General features: G+C 47.1%; 1 protein-coding gene across 3 annotated transcripts in view; it reads right to left on the bottom strand.

The window, feature by feature from the left end:
- The window catches only part of SFXN1 (sideroflexin 1), a 42,485-nt gene that overhangs the window by 10,461 nt on the left and 14,423 nt on the right, over window positions 1–17,601 (bottom strand). For all 3 annotated transcript variants that reach the window (XM_084838716.1, XM_084838715.1, XM_084838713.1), the window contains exons 4-8: window positions 13,330–13,428; window positions 10,677–10,752; window positions 9,501–9,586; window positions 5,558–5,685; window positions 4,488–4,537 (exon numbers count right to left, since the gene is read on the bottom strand). In XM_084838716.1, coding sequence (XP_084694842.1) covers window positions 4,488–4,537; window positions 5,558–5,685; window positions 9,501–9,586; window positions 10,677–10,752; window positions 13,330–13,428 — 439 coding nt within the window. The remainder of the gene's footprint in view (window positions 1–4,487; window positions 4,538–5,557; window positions 5,686–9,500; window positions 9,587–10,676; window positions 10,753–13,329; window positions 13,429–17,601) is intronic.

Below are 17,601 nucleotides of genomic sequence, written 5' to 3'. Positions count from 1 at the left end.
AGAAGTACTGATGATGGTCAGATACACACCATGCTTACAGTGCAATCCCATGCACATTTACTCAAAAATAAAAACACACTGTATTCAATGTTCCCAGTAACTGCGTACAGGATTCCAGCCTTAGAATGGGAATATACCGAACAGTTTTTCAGTTCATGGATTACACCCGTAGAGGAATCTTTAACAACACTTCTGTTTTACATCATCGCCATCACTGAAAGCCAAAGTCCTGAGAGAGCTGCCAGTGAATCTGGTAGTCGGAACAAACTGTAGACTTAAAAATCATGGATGCTGCCGGCTCCAGGTTTCTGAAAGCCCTTGGGTAAGACTATGATTATGTTTAAAAAAGTCATGTAGTAAAGAAGCGCTAGAAGGATAGCCTCCTCCTTGTATGCAAAGGAAGATGATATTTCTGTGGCAGGATTCAAAGAAATGAGAACTTGATGCATGCTCATCAGTCACTTCTTAGCCTTCATCACCCTGATCTTATTTTATTTATTATTAGATTTATATTCCACATTTTTCCCCTCTTGCAAGGAACCCAGGGTGGCTTACATAGTCCCCTCCTGTCCGTTTTTTATCCTCACAACAAGCCTGTGAAGTAGGTCAGGCTAAAAGTCAGTGAGTGGCCCAGTAAGCTTCATGGCTGAGTGAGGACTAGAATTTGGATCTTCCAAGTCCCGGAGTAACACTCTAACCACTACACCACACTGGCTCTCAGCCTTCAAAAAGAGTTTTCTCAGGTTAAGTGAACAAGTATTCAGTGGAACAAATTGATGGATGGTGGGAAAGTACTAAACAATGTGGGTATGCATTAATAAAGCAGACTGTAGATGGTGTCACAGTATTGTAAGTGATGAGCTTCAAGATGACATGCACAAGCTGCTTGTTAAAAAAAAGTGCAGTTCATTGCTCAATAGATTAAGAGCTAATCGATACCAAGTCTTATAATTAACTAACTGTAGAGCAATGATTCACCTGAACTCACAGTCCATGAGGCAGAGAGGGGGCAGGGAGGAGCAGGAAAACCTAAGAGAGTCCTGATGGTGTCAAAGGACACTGAGCAGTCACTGAAGGGTGCTTTCGGGTGTGCTGATCTGCAAAATTTACAACATCTTCACGTTGATTAAACTGCATAATAATCAATGGAGACTTTGCTTCTTGCAATAAATATCACTACATTGAGAGACAGTCTTTCCTCCAAATTGTACGATATACTTATGCAAACATGCTTCCTCCTTTTAGTGTGAAATGTTGAATTCCACAGAACTTCTTTCAATTACACTTCAGATCAGTCTAAAGGAGATGCCTCAAACTCTTACTAAGTATGCCATGAAACCTGATAGGTGGCCTTAAAAAGTTAGCATCCCTCCATTTATGAAGTGGAAATAGTGATGGCCTGCATCACAAAACAGATATTTAATAAGTTATGGCCATGGACATGCTCAAATTATATATCATTGTATCTGGCTCTTGAACAAAACATTTCCAAAGTTCATTTTGGAGAAGAGTTTTGTTCTTGCTTCCTGCCTGAAACCTTGATTTACTCAATTTAAACCAGCAAGAATAAGGGCATAATCCTATAAAGACAGGCAGCCGCCTCTGAACTCAGAGGTGACTGCCTATCCAATGCAGGACAGGAACAGCATGGAGGGGATCTTCCCCTCCATGCTTCAGCTGCCCTTCATTTGTGGCTAGACAGCCGCTTTTGGAAGTCAGATGGGGGGTGCAGACGCTGGACAATGCATAGGAAGCGTCAGAAAGGTCCCTCCTGCCCCACCCCCTGGAATGCTCTGTTTTCGCTGCTCCACGCTGCTCTTACGAGTGTAGAGCATGGGGCCAATCTGCGCTGACTTGCGGCCATAGGGTTGCATCCCAAGTAGTTGTTCCAGTGTGAAAACATGTTAACCGCATCTATTGGGGAATTCAATGGAATATTTAACTGCACATTGACTATGGTGAATCACCCCTTCCATATCTTACAGATACTTATCAGAATTTTTAAAACACTTAGTAATATTTACAATGCAGTATGTGAACCCTTAGGGCTGATTCCCACACTTCAGAGTTGGGTCAAGGCGATTTTATAAGTTCAGCTCAATCAGCAATTTAGGGGGCAATCCTGTGGGGATGGCTGGAAGCCTCTGAGCTCGGAAGCTTATAGCCATTTGATGCAGAACGGGAGGAACGGACGGTGGAGGCGACCGTCACCTCCATGCTCCTCCTGCTCTGCCTTTTGGCTCGACAGGCTTTTCTGCCCATCTAACTGGGGCACTGCGGAGTGGGAGGAAAGGAGGCTGGGTGGCCCAAGGATATACTGTAAGCCAGCCTCCCCAGTACCCTCTCCTCCCCTCAGAATGCTTCCTTTGCCGCCCTGGAGAGGCAGCCAGTGTGGTTCTCTCTGCACCAGCTGTGAATGAGAGGGGCAGGGCAGCTGGGATCCAGGAATCCAAACTATCGCATGGTCCCCCAGCGTCTGTCTAGGGGCCACAGGATTGCTCCCTTGAGTGGCTGGCCAAAGTCCTGCTTGGGGAGTGAACCTGACCTGAAATTGTCACACACGGTATTGTTCTAAACTGGCCCAGACAGTATGGTTTGTGTAAATCAAGGGTGGGGAACATCTACTCCGTGGGCTGAAAGTGGCCCACAGGGCCTCCCCACCCAGGCTACAGCCTCCCCTCTTCCCCCACATTAGGCTTTTTAAAAGTCTCAATTGGTGCCAATGGAGGTTTTTAAAAAGTCTGATTGCCACATTCATTCATTTATTATTTACTACATTTATATCCCACATTTCTTCCACCATGGAACTCAAGGTGGCTACATGTGGTTCTCAGATAGCCTCCCCTCCAAGCACTGACCAGACCCAAACCTGCTTTAGCTTCAGCAAGGTGGCTGCCTTATGTGCCTTTAGACTATGCCCTGGGACCATAGGTGGTAGGGGGCATTATTTGGAGGGGTGTTGGTGGTGGTGGTGTTGGTGGGGAGGACTACCCCATCCCAAGATCTGTAACCCTCCTCAAAAATCACCCCCGCTGCAATCAAAGCTTTAACAAATTGCCATGTGGAGAGCATTTTTAGGGTGTGGGGAGTGTGTGAGAAAATGTGTGCATGTTATGTGTGAGAATGAACGTGTGTGTGAAAGAGTGTATGGGGTGACCCTGCCAATGTTAGTTAACCCCACCCACTTTTTGTGTGTGCACACACGCAGGGGGGGCACCTCCGCCATACAGCCCCTGAAGTGTTTCCAGAAAGTGAGTGGGTTGCTTGGGCTGAAAAAGGTTCCACACCCCTGAAAAACATAATATCAGAAACTGTCTACACAGCACCCTTTGCATTTTTACAGGCAGCAGAAAGCAAGGGTAAAAAGAATTGTTCTTATGGAATATTCTGTGAATGTTAAGTACTTCCTAGGTCCTCTCATTGGAGGTGAAATAGACTCTCTTGCTCTGGGTCAATTTAAGAGCTCACAATCATAACAAGATCATCACAAGAGCTCACAAGAACTATACAGAGGGTTAGATGATGATAGGGATGGACAGACATGGTTAAATCTGTTCTGTGTTTCGCGGATTGTCGGGCATCTTTTGTTCCGTTGTCCATTCATTGAGGGAACTAGATTTTTTTTTAAGGGATGTATAAAGAATTTCATTCCTGTTTGCAAATGTGTACTTCTGCAAAATCCCCCCCGCCCCAGTAAAAAAAAACAGTCCAGAAATCCATGGGACCCCCATGACTCAGAAAAAGCCAGTCCGTGGCAGAATCAGCAGGTTGGAGTCATAGAAATCCAAATTCATTTGAATCTGTTGCTCATTTCTCTGACGGCCCTAGATGACGATGACGACTACTCATGAAACTCAACAGGCTGGCCACAGTGTGTGGTCCTGATGGAACTCCTGCCATTTAACCTGCTGGGAAGTGTAGAATGAGAGCTGGTGTGTACAAAACAGGAGCCACACAGGGGCCACTTTAATGACTGCTCCATGTGGCAACTTCAGGCCACTTGTATGTGGCAGTAAACCATGCATTTCAGGCAGCTTTCTCCAAGCCACCACACACCTCTCCCCCCATGACAAGCGAAGATGTTTGCAGCAGTGTGGAGGAAGTCATCTGACTGTGTGGCAAGGCCATTCCTGCACAGAGACAGTTGTCATTTAAACTTACAGTGACTTCCACGTGGCAGGTGTTTCATGCCCATCAACCTTGAATTAAGTGCCTGCAAGACAAGTCTTACATCTGGCGGGAAAAACCCTTCAGATTATAGTGTAAGTAGTGTAACCAACATGAAAACAATGCTGTAGATCTAATATGCACAACTGAATGACTAAAGTTTTCAAATTCTAGTTGTGTTCACAAATAAAATGTTCTGGTACAACATGACAGGGAATAATTATGGATTTTACTCTGTGCACATTTGAGGCTGGTTCCCTAAAACAGATGCACTGACTGTATTAAGGAAATGAATATATCTGTCAGGATCTTAGGCTTACCTTTAAAAATGCCTTCTTTTCCAAAGAATTCATTATGAAGGGGGGAATGGCTATAATGACAACAAATAAAAGCCACATGCTTAATGATATTGATATATTTTGTTGTGCTGCCTTGGAAAAACATTTATATTTTGAAAGGCAGCTTAGAAGTCTCTTAAGAAAAACAAACACTTAGGGCACAATCCTATGCATGTTTAAACAGGAAAAAAGTATGGTAACTCCCAGCATCTCCCAGCCAGCATGGTTGGCTGGAGGATGCTGGGAGTTGTAGGACACTTTTCTGTCTAAACATGCATAAGATTGCACCATTGGTGAATTATATGTACATAGCAGCTTACAGCAGCTTTTGCCTCAATAACTTACTGCTAGCATTAGAATCGATAGACAAATCAGGTGTGAATACAGATGAGAGAGGATTATATAGGGAGGACGTGGTGGTGCCTATATGAAATGCAAATGCTATAGTTTCACAGGAGAATCTTTTATTATTAAAATCTTTGAAATTAAAAAAGAGATTGTAAATATTATACTACCAGCTAGCTCAGCCTTCCCCAACCAGGTGCCCTCCAGATATTTTGGACTTCAACTCCCATCAGTCCCAGCTAGCATGTCCAATAGCCAGGAATGCTGATAGTTGTAGTCCAAAAGATCTGGAGGGCACCACATTGGGGAAGGCCGAGATAGAGCTTTGGCTACAAGGAAATTACCAGTGCATTCACTCTGGATTATTATTATAAAAAAAGAGCTACAGTATTTCTCTAGAGCAGCCTTCCCCGACCTGGCGCCCTTCAGATGTGTTGTACTGCAACTCCCATCATCCCCAGCATGGCCACTGGCATATGGGAGTTGCATTCCAACACACCTGGAGGGCTATTATAAGGCTGCTCTATGGCTTTTTAGGGGGGCAAGACTTGTAAAGAACTCAGGGACACTGTGGTGGGCCAACCCTTGGCTGTTCTGCAAGCTCTCCAAGCAGGGTGCAGAACTGCAGCCTTAAGACGTTCTTTGCCACTTCATAACTACTTCATCACTACTGCTCAAGCACGATGCTTAACCGAAGTTGAACTAACCCATGCCTGGAGCAGCCATAAGGATCCTTGAGATAACCACCTGCACAATGGCCTGCTGAGCAGCTTTGGCCGACTCACCCAACCGGTTTCCATTTTTGTCTGCGATGGGAATACCATACTTTAGTTCCCTGTTGGGTTTAAAAAAAAGAAAAGGGAAAAAGCTGAACAATTGCCGAGTTTTATTCTCAGAGGAACATATAAGCTAAAATCACTCATGTCTCTCTTTTCTAAAAATTATGTTCAAACCCTACTTTATTTTGTGTTACGTTAATAGTCTTGTTCTTCAGGCAGGCTGATGCACGTCTGAATTAGCCTTTTGTACAGGGAATTGGAGAAAGGCTTATATCACATCTCCCTCTTGGGTGTGCGTGTGCAGGCCAGTGCACAGGGCTTGCATAAGGACCGGCAGGGTTTTTCTAAGACTAGGGACTATAGCTCATTTTCTACTCCTCGGGCATTGCAGACCGTCTCCTGCTACAGCTGCCCTGGTGTAAAAATTGATCTGCACAGGTCGCCAGTCACACCAATCAGAGGTTCAGGCGAAGGGGTAAGCACATTCATGTGCACTTTGCAACAAGCAACCCCCATTGCAGTCCTTTACTCCAGGTTTAAAGGGTCAGTCTTAATGTGCAGCTATTCAAAACATGCCTTCAATCGTTACACAGCAGGTATGTAGCACTAGAGAATGAGAAATGTGACTATTTCATAATTTTGATTTATGGGATAGCTCTCGGGTTGGATTTAAAGTCAAGCAGCATTAACCACCATTAGGATAAAACAGCAGCTCTTCCGTGGGGGAGGAAGGCTTTAATCTTTCATAGGATTCTTTCCTTCTTTGGAACTTTGTGCTGCCTTCTGTCCTACTGTTTGAAAACCTACAGAGTAAGGGATAATTGGTGAAATTGCAGTCAGGCCCCCCTCCATCATGCCTGGATACGGCCCCAACAGAGAGCGCCCACCAGCTGCCACCAGAGGAAGAGGAAGCAGCAACCGTTCCATTGTGTTTTGATCCAGCACCACGAACTGCTGAATACTGCGACTAGGGATCTAGTGCCTGGATTTGCTTTTTTCCTCCTCCCTCCCAATCCCCTTTCCTTTTATGTTATGTCTTTTAGGTTGTAAGCCTGGGGGCAGGGACTGTCTTATTTCATATCCTTCTAAGCCACTCTGGACACCTTTATAGCTGAAGGATGGGATAAAAATTCTTTGAAATAGGCATGTTTCCACAAGCACTTCATGGTTTGAGTTACCACTGGAAGTACTCCACAAAGGCAGGATTACCTTTTCTTTGATAGAAATGTAATGTTGTTACCTGTTGTAGTCACAGCTAGAATATCAGACCATCATTGCAAAAGTTCCAAGGGCACAAACATTAAAATCAATGCGAGAGCTGTTCCAGGATTCAAAACGATCCCTAACTTGCTAGGATTTTCAAAGTGTGGGGCAGACTCGTCCTTACCCCAGGGGCACTTAGAAGGCAGCACAGAGTTCAAGAGGGGAGAATATCCTATGACAGATAAAACCTTCCTACCCCTGGAGAGAGCTGCTGCTTTGTCCTAAAGATGTTTGCTTCTGCACGGTTTTGGGAGGGCATGCTCTGCTCTTATTATTCTTCGATGCTGCAGCAATTAGTGCTGTGCCGAAAATTTCGATGCTTCCATTTTCAACATAGTGTGTGTGTGTGTGTGAAATGGAGACTCTGGCAAAAGAGGCTGGGAGAGGTGAGATTTTTGGAGAATGCTCTCCTTGGGGAGAGGAACAGGTTTTCCACATACCTTTTTAAGTGTAGGTGATTCTCTAGGGGTCTTCTTTCTAGGGATGTCAGAGAATTCTGCCACGGATCTCGGTGAGGCCGAATGCCAGTGCATTTGGCCCCCCGAACTCCGTGGCAGAACGGCCTGCCACCCCCTCGTCTCCCTGCGGATCCCCCCCGGGACGAGACTTACCTGGGGCGGATGTTCTGGATGGTGGCGGCTCCAGCGGCAGCTTCGGTGGCGGCTCCAGTGGCAGCTTCGGCGGCGGCTGGTCTTCCGACCGGCCGCCGCAGCCACCATTTGCAGTCTGTAAAGACTTACGTAGCCTATCACGTCTGGGTTAAAAACAACAACAACATGTGTACGCCGCCATTTGCGCTACTTATTTTTGGTAAATATTTACGTAGAGTAAGACGGTGAAAATAAAGGGGAATGCAAATAGCGTCCGCTACGCTATTTGCGTTCCCCTTTCTTGTCTTCGTCTTAGTTTACGTAAATATTTACGTAGACTAAGACGGCCAAAAATAAGGAACGCAAAGGGCGGCGGCCATAGCCGCCGCCATTTGCATACACTTTGTTTTTTTTTAAACCCAGATGTGATAGGCTACGCCTATCACGGCTGAATTCAGGGACGCAAATGGCGGCGGCTATGGCCGCCGCCATTTGCGTCCCTGCTAGCCAGCAGCCGGATGTCCAGCTGCTGGCGGAGCCGGGTGGTGGCTCCGCGGAATCCTCACGGAGTGGAGCCGGCCGGCCAGGATTCCGGGAGGAGGGATGGAGCGCCTCCCCCGCCCCAGTGAAACCCGGTGGAGCCGGGTAAGTGGGGTTTCGTACACCCCTACTTCTTTCTATTTTATGTGTTTTTAAAAACAATAAAACACCCTTTGCACTTGCAGCAGCCCAGGACTCTTTTCCAGCCAGGAGTTCTTCCTGAATGCCAATTGGAGAGGGCAAGGTCACATGGTCACCTGAGCATTCAGAAAGAACAGCCGGGCTGGAGAAGAGTCCTGGGCTCCTGCAAGTGCAGGGGGTGTTTAATATACAGAAAGGAGACCTCTCAAGAATTGCCTACACTTTAAAAGGTATGTGGAAACCCTGTCCCCCTCCCCAAGGAGAAAACTCTCTGAAATTCTCCCCCTCCCTGTGAAAGAGGCAGAAAAAACAATGCCTCTTTTGTGGGAAGAGAAAGGTTCCCGAAAATAGGGGGCAGGAGTCGGCACAGCACTAGTAGTAATACCCCATCCACAGCTCCTCACGTGCAGCAGCAGGCTGCACACACACATCTCTGCACCTTCAGCTGCAGAAGAGATGAACGACGGTGGGTAGGGTTGGTGGGAAGAGGGAATACTTGAGAACCCCTCCCCCCATTTGAAAAGTTCAGAAAAGGCCGAACAAACAATCCAGGGATGCGGTGAGTCTCTTACAAGAGGTGAGGCTAAGCATTCGAAATGGGCGAGCTTCTCAAAGTTCCCCCTTTCTCAAAGAAAATAGGAAGAACTCGGCTAGTTTTTCTGAGCCATTATCCCATCCTTCACTAATGGCTTCACTAATGGGGGCAGGAAAAAGACACTGCAGAGGCCAAATATGAGGCTGGGGGGTAGGGAGAGGCATTTGCCCACCACTTTTGTATTTGGCCCCCATAGGGTCCCCCCAGTAAGATAAGGGAGCATAGGCCACGCAAGGGTAAAACTGGAGGCTGGCTAAGGCGCCCCTCTCCTATTTTGCCTCCCCACCACCACCATGCAGGCTAATGGAGCTCCTCAGTTCTATTAGCTTACATGTGGTGGTGGTGGTGGGGACTTCGCAAGGATGAAATCAGAGGTCAGGGGAGGGACACCTCTGGTCAGAAGGGATGCCCTCCCCACACTCCCAGATTCTGCCCCTGCAGAACCGCCACTTCCCATGCATACTAAGGGGGCAATGCCTCTCTGTTAGTTTTCAGAGTTGGGTGGAATGTCTGCAACAGCAAAGCCAGGAATTCTTCAGCAGTTCAGGTTTAAACCGAGCTGGAGAAGAATTCAGGCACTTTTAAAATGGCCTCTGCTTTGATGCGGGCTTTAATGAGCTCCTGAATTTCTTTTTGAAGCATGGCCCAGGAGAAGTTTGCCAGCATCTGTACTAAATGTACAAGGTGATGCCCATTGCCAAGAAGCTCTATAAATGAGTCACATGAGTGATGTTTATCTTACCTTTGCCTCATTAATGGGATATTAATGCAGTTAGCAGCAGCTACAGCAGCAAAAGGAACAAAACGTCCTATAAGGGGTGAGACATGCTGTGAAAAAGGAGAGGACAGTTACCTGAAGATGGACATGTTCTCTATTTTCCTTTCCCCTAGACTCTTGTCTAGGGGAAAGGAAGGGGTGACACTGAGGTGACACTTTGAGGGGTGACATTGAAAGATCTTATCTTTACTATTTTATGACAAGCTGATCTGAAGAACATGCATTCTCTGATGTTTTGTTGTGTGTCAGTGCAGCACAAGTCTCTTGATAACACCGGTAAAGATGGCACCTTTGAAAAAAATGAGGGGAGTTTCTCTACTGCAACTTACATTGGCATAAGAGTATCTGAGAACAGAAGCCCTGTGTTATCATCCAGCCGAGTTTTTTGATCAGATGCTGTTTAGGGAAGATATGTGACCATTTTAAAAGAGTCTCCCTTTCCCCGCATCCTGCAAGAATCCTTACAGTTACTCTGTGAAAGCTTTTAGAAGTATGGCCATGTTAGTGTGTTGCAGCACAGACAGCATCCACTTCATGGTCTTTAAAGGGTAACACATTTACTATGGCACACGTTTTTGCAGGCAAGGTCCTACTTTATCAGATGCATGAAGCGGACAGTGAAGATATTATATATGTCAAGTATATAGGGAAATTTGGAAGAGGATTTCGAGGAACCTAACTTGAGATGCAAGCATCAATAAAACTGGATGTCCTGGCCATCACTCAGAGAGATGTTTTCCATTTTCCCTAGAAACTGAGTTTATATTCTCCCCGAGGACCTGTCTGGGCTCACATGATTGAATACTCCTCCATGGAAGATGTCCCTGCATGTAGAAAATGAGCAGCTGAGGGAGAAGGCTAGGCTAGAACCCTTGTGTGTGCAGATAACGTACACAGTGAAGATATATACAAGAGTCACTACTGAATTGAAGCCAACAAGGTCTCAATTAGCCCATAGGCATGTGGATTAAGCAGGGTCTTGAACGCTCAAGGTCATGTCACAATAAATGAGTGAAGTCTTAATGTGCCACCAGACACTGTTAAATGTCCTGGTTATATATAAATCATTAACTAAACGTTTTCACAACAATGAAACTCTCTCGCTCTCTCAAAACAAGGAGGAGGAAAACGTGGAAATACCTTTGTTAGTGCATTAAGTCCTAGAGCGGTTGCAACAGCACCTGTGGTGGCAGAAACATAGGCTGTTCCCAGCTGGCTAAAACAAAAATAAGAATGTTTGCATGTGCACAATAACCATGTGCATTAAATCCCTGAAATACATTTTTGTGGCTGACAGACAAAATGTCACCAGGAGATAAAGCTAGGACTACTGGTAGAATTAGGAAGTTTCCTTTTCCCCCCACTTATGATCCTGGATCCCCTTCCCTGCAGCATCAGGAACTGACACAGCAGTGGGGTGGGATGTGCTTGTACCCTGATAAAGTTTTCCTTAAGACTCAGTGTAAGCATTCTGCCTACATGGAGGGTTCATAGAATCGTAGAATAGTAGGGTTGGAAGGGGCATATAAGACCATCGAGTCCAACCCCGTTGGGCTGAGACACCATAGCTCAGTGGTAGAGCAGCTGGCTTTGTATGCGCAAGGTCCCAGATCCCTGGCATCTCCGGTTTAAATAATCTCACTTGGAGAGTTACTCCCAGTCAGAGCACAGAACTGTAGGCCAAATGGACAAATGCAGCTTTCCCCAACCTGATGCCCTCCAGATGTGTTGGTCTGCAACTCCTATCATCCCCCAGCCAGCACTGGGTGTCAGAATAAGTTGGGGAAGGCTGGACAAATGGTCTGACAGTATAAAGCTGCTTCATATGTTCAATCGCTCACCATATTTAGAAGACAGATTTTAACCTCCCCTCCCCCGTGACCATTTCCGACATGCTCCGCAGGATGTGGCTTGGCTTCTTTTCTTAAGTAATTTAAGACTACTTGCTCAGTTATGTGGTGAACCAGCTGTTTACATTAGGTGAGTTCATCTATCAGAGCATCGACTGGTGCATAAACAGACTGGCCTCGTGGCCTGGGAAATAGTCTAAAATGCCTTTTGATCCTTTTCAGGAAGGAGGCAAGATTTGCAGCTGTTCAGGTCTGACCCGTAAGACACTATTCTGGGGGCTGGACCCTTAACAGAGTTCTAACCATTTTGTTCTCCCCACCTTCATTAAAAAGCTTTTCAGTTTAGAGTCACGATGTCTAGATTGTCTGGAGCTATGTTATGAGCGTTAGGATACAATCCTAGGCAAGTTTAGATAGAAAAAAGCCTTACAACTCCCAGCATGCCCCAGTCAGCTATACTGGCTGGGGCATGCTGGGAGTTGCAGGACTTTTTTCTGCCTAAACATGTGTAGGATTGTGCCCTTAACTGTCTTGGCTGCCAGGGAAACTGAGTAATCTCAAGCCATCTTCACCAGAGGCAGCTAGATCACATAAGAATCACTTGGGAAATAGTCTATATTATTCACTACATTTATATCCTGCATTCCCATCAAGGAGCTCGAGGGCACACGTATAAGGTTCCCAGGCGCTCTGCCATTCAGGCACTGACCAGATCCAGCCAGGTTGCTTCATCATGTGCTTTCAGACTGTGATACTGGTGTGACATGGATTCTATCAACAGCAGCTGGAAAAACGAAAAGGCTGCAAGGGTTTCCTAGCATGCAGTCAAGGTAAACCCCCTGGCCCTGAGCATGTAACGCTAGCATGCAACACCAGCACCTCTGGATGGCTCAGATGTAACCAACTGTACACTACTGGCCATTCTGCCCCTACATTTCAAGAATAGTTCCTAACCTCTACTCTGCCACCTTCAGGCAACATCCTTTTGTCTCTCACCTCAGTATTTTCCAGGTACTTGTCTCGCTTAATCCACATGTCGCAGAAGACTCCCACTAAAGTTCAGAGCCCCAAGCACATCACATACTCGAAAGACCAACCACTCATGCCAGTTTGAAGTGCTCCAATACCCACCAGCTGTGATTCACATAGATGACTAGAATGCATTAGTGGCCTAATTAGTCATTTAAACTATGCAAATATGATGTTGCGGGATTATCAACATGCAACAAAAACGTTCTTAGTACCAGACGGAAGGACCATGGGAGTCATGCATCTGGTAGTATCTCATATATTACTGAGGAAATGTACATGAAGGGCTTTGCATATTTGAAATGCATTATATGCATGTTACATATTATGGTTATTAAATTAGCATCACTTCTATTTCCTCATTATATTTTACCTTGTGCTTACATGTTGTCGCGTCAAGCCATTCTATGAAAGACCACATTGCAAATTTAATAATAATAATAATATTAATCATCATCATCATCATCATCATCTTGACAAAGCAATCTGGGATCCATTACCATTATCGCTGCTGAAAGCCATCCAGGAGAAGCACAGACCTCGGTTGCCTGGGGCCAGCATTCCTCAGAAGAAGGCAGAGTGCAGGACTGTTTTAAATCTCTGCAACGGTTTAGCTCCTGCTCAAAAACAAAACCTTCATGCTTGTTCCACAGCCAATTACCTCCCTCACCCCAATCTTCCATTTCTGAGGGAAATTCTTGAGTGAGTGGTCACTCCGCAAGTCCAGTGAATGGACCTGGCTTTTATCAAGACTGCATGGCTTCCATGATATCACTCAGTGATTATATCTACAAAATATTTCAGCTATTTTCTTTGAGAACTCACATCTAAGTGCTGAATTAGATCGAAACTAGATTGCAGATCTTAACTCAAGGTATTTAAATTGTCTATCTGAGGTAGCTGGATTACTTTACCTGACAGTAATTGGTGCATCTCCACTCCTGTTGGTATAGTTTACAATCGCATTGAATGACTGGTTAATCCATTGCCAGAAGACCACCGCTGGAGTAGTTCTTAAAACAAGAAGTACAATTGATTTTCTTTAAAATTGTGAGAGGAACACAATAAAATCTTCATCCTCCCCCAAAATGAATGATTTTCTAATGAATCAGCCAACTGGAATGTTCTAATCTTATGAAACATGCAGAGGTGCACACACCAGTTTCAAACAGTCACGCAATATAATCAGGATTATATCAAGAGTGAACCAAATTCTTTAAAGAATTTAAGGCATGTCAGAGTCAAGAAAGCTCATTTTAACATATCGAAATAACAAAAGGTGCAATCCTATGCATGTCTAGACAGGAAGAAGTCCTACAATTCCCAGCATTCCCCAGCCAGCAGGGTGGGAAGAGGGGAGAATTATGGTGTAGTTTCTGCCGCTTCCTATGCCCTGCTGCCTCATGGCAGCCAGGATGGGAGATAGAGGTGGGAACTGATATACCACTTACTCCCTTATCTGGACAGAGATAACCTAGCTACAGTTATCCATGCTCTGAAAACCACTAGTCTGGATTACTGCAGTGCGTTATATGTGGGACTGTCTTTGAAAATGGACTGGAAACTTCAGCTGATCCAGAACAGGGTAGCGAGATTTTTAACAGGGACTGGCCAATGTGATCATATCATGCCGGTACTTTTCCAGTTGCACTGGCTGCCAGTCCATGTCCAGGCCCGATTAAAATCCTGGTATTAACATTCAAGACTCTAAATGGCTTGTGGCCAGTTTATCTGAAAGATCACCTCGTCCCATATGTATCTGCCCGGACCCTAAGATCATCTTCAAGGATCCTTCTCTGGGAGCCCCTGCCTAAGGAAGTGAGGCGGGTGGCTACCAGGAAGAGAGCCTTTTCTGCTGTAGCACCCTGACTGTGGAATGGGCTCCCTCACCTGGCACCTATGTTGGACTCCTTTTGGCACTATGTGAAGACCTTTTTATTTTCCCAGCATTTTAGCATTCTAGTCTTTTAGATGTTTGAAATCTGTATTTTGAATTTTTGCATTGCTGCTAGGTTTTATTCTGGTTGTACTTTTATACTGCAGTTTTAAGCTTGCATATTTTATGTTGTTTTATGCTGTACCTTGTGGTTTTAATTTTTGTGAACCTCCCGGAGAACTTCAGCTATTGGGCTGTTTGTTTTTGGCCTTTTCACTGCTGCAGCCCTGAAAAATACACATACCCTCCCATTTACCTCAATGGTATGTATGCATGAAATTACCTATGCGAACTCTAGGGCTGGCATACTTTCTGGAGTGCTTTGGGGCCATGTCAGGGGAACAGGAGGGCTCCTCATCTGCCGCAACACGCCCCTTTCCCCCTGTGGATCCAAGGCCTCCCTGGATCTGCCTCAACACGCCCCTTTCCCCCTGTGGATCCAAGGCCTCCCTGGATCTGCCTCAACACGCCCCTTTCCCCCTGTGGATCCAAGGCCTCCCTGGATCTGCCTCAACATGCCCCTTTCCCCCTGTGGATCCAAGGCCTCACTGGATCTGTCTCAACACGCCCCTTTCCCCCTGTGGATCCAAGGCCTCCCTCGATCTGCCTCAACACGCCCCTTTCCCCCTGTGGATCCAAGGCCTCCCTGGATCTGCCTCAACACGCCCCTTTCCCCCTGTGGATCCAAGGCCTCCCTGGATCTGCCTCAACACGCCCCTTTCCCCCTGTGGATCCAAGGCCTCCCTCGATCTGCCTCAACACGCCCCTTTCCCCCTGTGGATCCAAGGCCTCCCTGGATCTGCCTCAACACGCCCCTTTCCCCCTGTGGATCCAAGGCCTCCCTCGATCTGCCTCAACACGCCCCTTTCCCCCTGTGGATCCAAGGCCTCCCTCGATCTGCCTCAACACGCCCCTTTCCCCCTGTGGATCCAAGGCCTCCCTGGATCTGCCTCAACACGCCCCTTTCCCCCTGTGGATCCAAGGCCTCCCTGGATCTGCCTCAACACGCCCCTTTCCCCCTGTGGATCCAAGGCCTCCCTGGATCTGCCTCAACACGCCCCTTTCCCCCTGTGGATCCAAGGCCTCCCTGGATCTGCCTCAACACGCCCCTTTCCCCCTGTGGATCCAAGGCCTCCCTGGATCTGCCTCAACACGCCCCTTTCCCCCTGTGGATCCAAGGCCTCCCTCGATCTGCCTCAACATGCCCCTTTCCCCCTGTGGATCCAAGGCCTCCCTCATCTGCCTCAACATGCCCCTTCCCTCCTGCTCCTACCACCATCAGAGCGCCGATGGCGGAGCAGTGACTGCAGTGGAGGTTTCTGCTTCCACAACAAGGAAGCCTCTAGGGTGGACCTTCTCTGCCTGCGGAGAGGGAGGTCAGCAATATTCTAAGGCAGTGGTCCCCAACTTTTTTGGGCCCAGGGACTGGTCCCGTGGAAAACAATTTTTCCACGGACCGGGGGGGGGGGATGGGACTGGGCTGCAGCAGGGGTGTGGGAACCCCCCTTACCTTGGGTCCCCGAGTGGGGGAAGGCAGTCCGCCCCCCCCGGAATCCTGGCCAGCTCCGCTCCGAGTCCACAGAGCTGCCGGCCGGCTCCGGCTGCTGGCAGATGCCATTTCCATCCCAGCGGCCAGAAGTCCGCCAGCAGCCAGAGCCGGCCGGCAGCGCCACGGACTCGGAGCGGAGCCGGCCAGGGCCGGCGAGGATTCCGGGAGGGGGGGGATCGCCTCCCCCCCACAGACCCAAGGTAAGGGGGGTTCCCACACCCCTGCTGCAGCCCAGTCCCTAACAGGCCACGGCCTGGTACCAGTCCATGGCCCGGGGGTTGGGGACTCCTGTTCTAAGGCCCTTCAAACACCCTCCCAGGGGCCACAGGATTGTTCTGAGTAAGTGAAGATAATTTTACATTTAGCTTTTCAGTTACAAAAATGGAAACCTCCAACTACTTCTCTGATTTGTCTAGCACCACCTGGGAGGAGGCTAGGTTGTTTGACACACTTTTCCAGCTCTGATTTTCAGATGCTCAGAGATTACTAAAGTGTGATTTTAGTATCAGATGGCTTTGATTTTCCCAAGTCTTAGAGAAAAAAAAACAATGTCTATAATTCAAGGGAAAAAACCATGATACAGCATAATGCAGAGGAGACAACTGACAGGCTAAGAGGAAGATCCAATACTTTGCCATCAGCATCCCACGTGCTAGATTTCCAAAATTAGGAGTTCTTTGTTTGCATTCCTCTGCCTTGTTCTATAAATAGTTTTTTCTATAAAGATGGAATTTTGGAAATTTCATTCCTCAGTGTTATGATGAAGATGGTAAGAAGGGGCTAAGGCCTCATAGCTAATTCTAGGGTAAATTTATAATAAATGCAAGTGAGAAAAATCTAAGGGAAAAGAACAAAGGAAAAATATTTGTTTAAATTATTTTATAAACATTCAAAAAGTATACTAGTTAATATCACTCACTTGGGTTGCAGTGCCAAAACTTTCTACAGTACACTAAGGGTACAATCCTATTCAGATAGGCGGCCGCCTCCGAACTCGGAGGCAACCGCTGATCCAATGCAGGGCAGGAGAAGCACGGAAGGGATCATTCCCTCTGTGCTTCTCCTGCCCTGCATTTTCGGCTAGACAGCCGCTTTCAGCCGTCTAGCCATGGGAGGGCTGAGTGGGAGGGGAGACTGATGTACAATACACAGGCATTTCTACCCTCCCTGCCCCGGAATGCCCCTTTTCGGCCGCTCCACGCTCCTCTTGGGGGGAGGTCGGTGTCAGGGTGGATACTGAGTCCATAGAACCCCGGAGTAGTTCTGATTCTGAGAACCACCCGTGGGACAGGAGCTCGCTCATCTCTCACAGGCACAGCGGCAGGAAGAGATTCCTCTTGCCTGCATTCCTGAGATAGTGACCCTAGCAGTGAGAGAGCGGGGGATGGGATCTTGCTGGATGCTCAGCAGAGATGGAGGGAGCGGTGCCTGATGGAGGGCGCCGAGAGGCGGCGCTCTGCCCGCTTGGCACTAAAACAATGGTCATGTCCCGTGGATCCCCGGGTAAGAGGGAGGACCTCTCCATCGCCCATAAGTTCAGAGTTTTCCCGCTCTTCCCCTTCAAACGGGGACCAACTGCCTTACCCAGAGCTTAGGCTACTACCCCAGTGCATTTCCTTGCTTAGTTGCTGGTGATTAACATCTGAAAGAGTCATTAAGTTGTAAAGGAATAAAGCCTTGGAAAGAATCCCTTTCGTCTGT

The sequence above is a fragment of the Heloderma suspectum genome, chromosome 2 (genome assembly GCF_057233095.1).
Source record: "Heloderma suspectum isolate Gila_16-S chromosome 2, 16-S_ref, whole genome shotgun sequence".
NCBI lineage: Eukaryota > Metazoa > Chordata > Lepidosauria > Squamata > Helodermatidae > Heloderma > Heloderma suspectum.
Note: the sequence above shows the minus strand (reverse complement) of the source record. Positions and strands in the feature narration are given on the sequence as shown.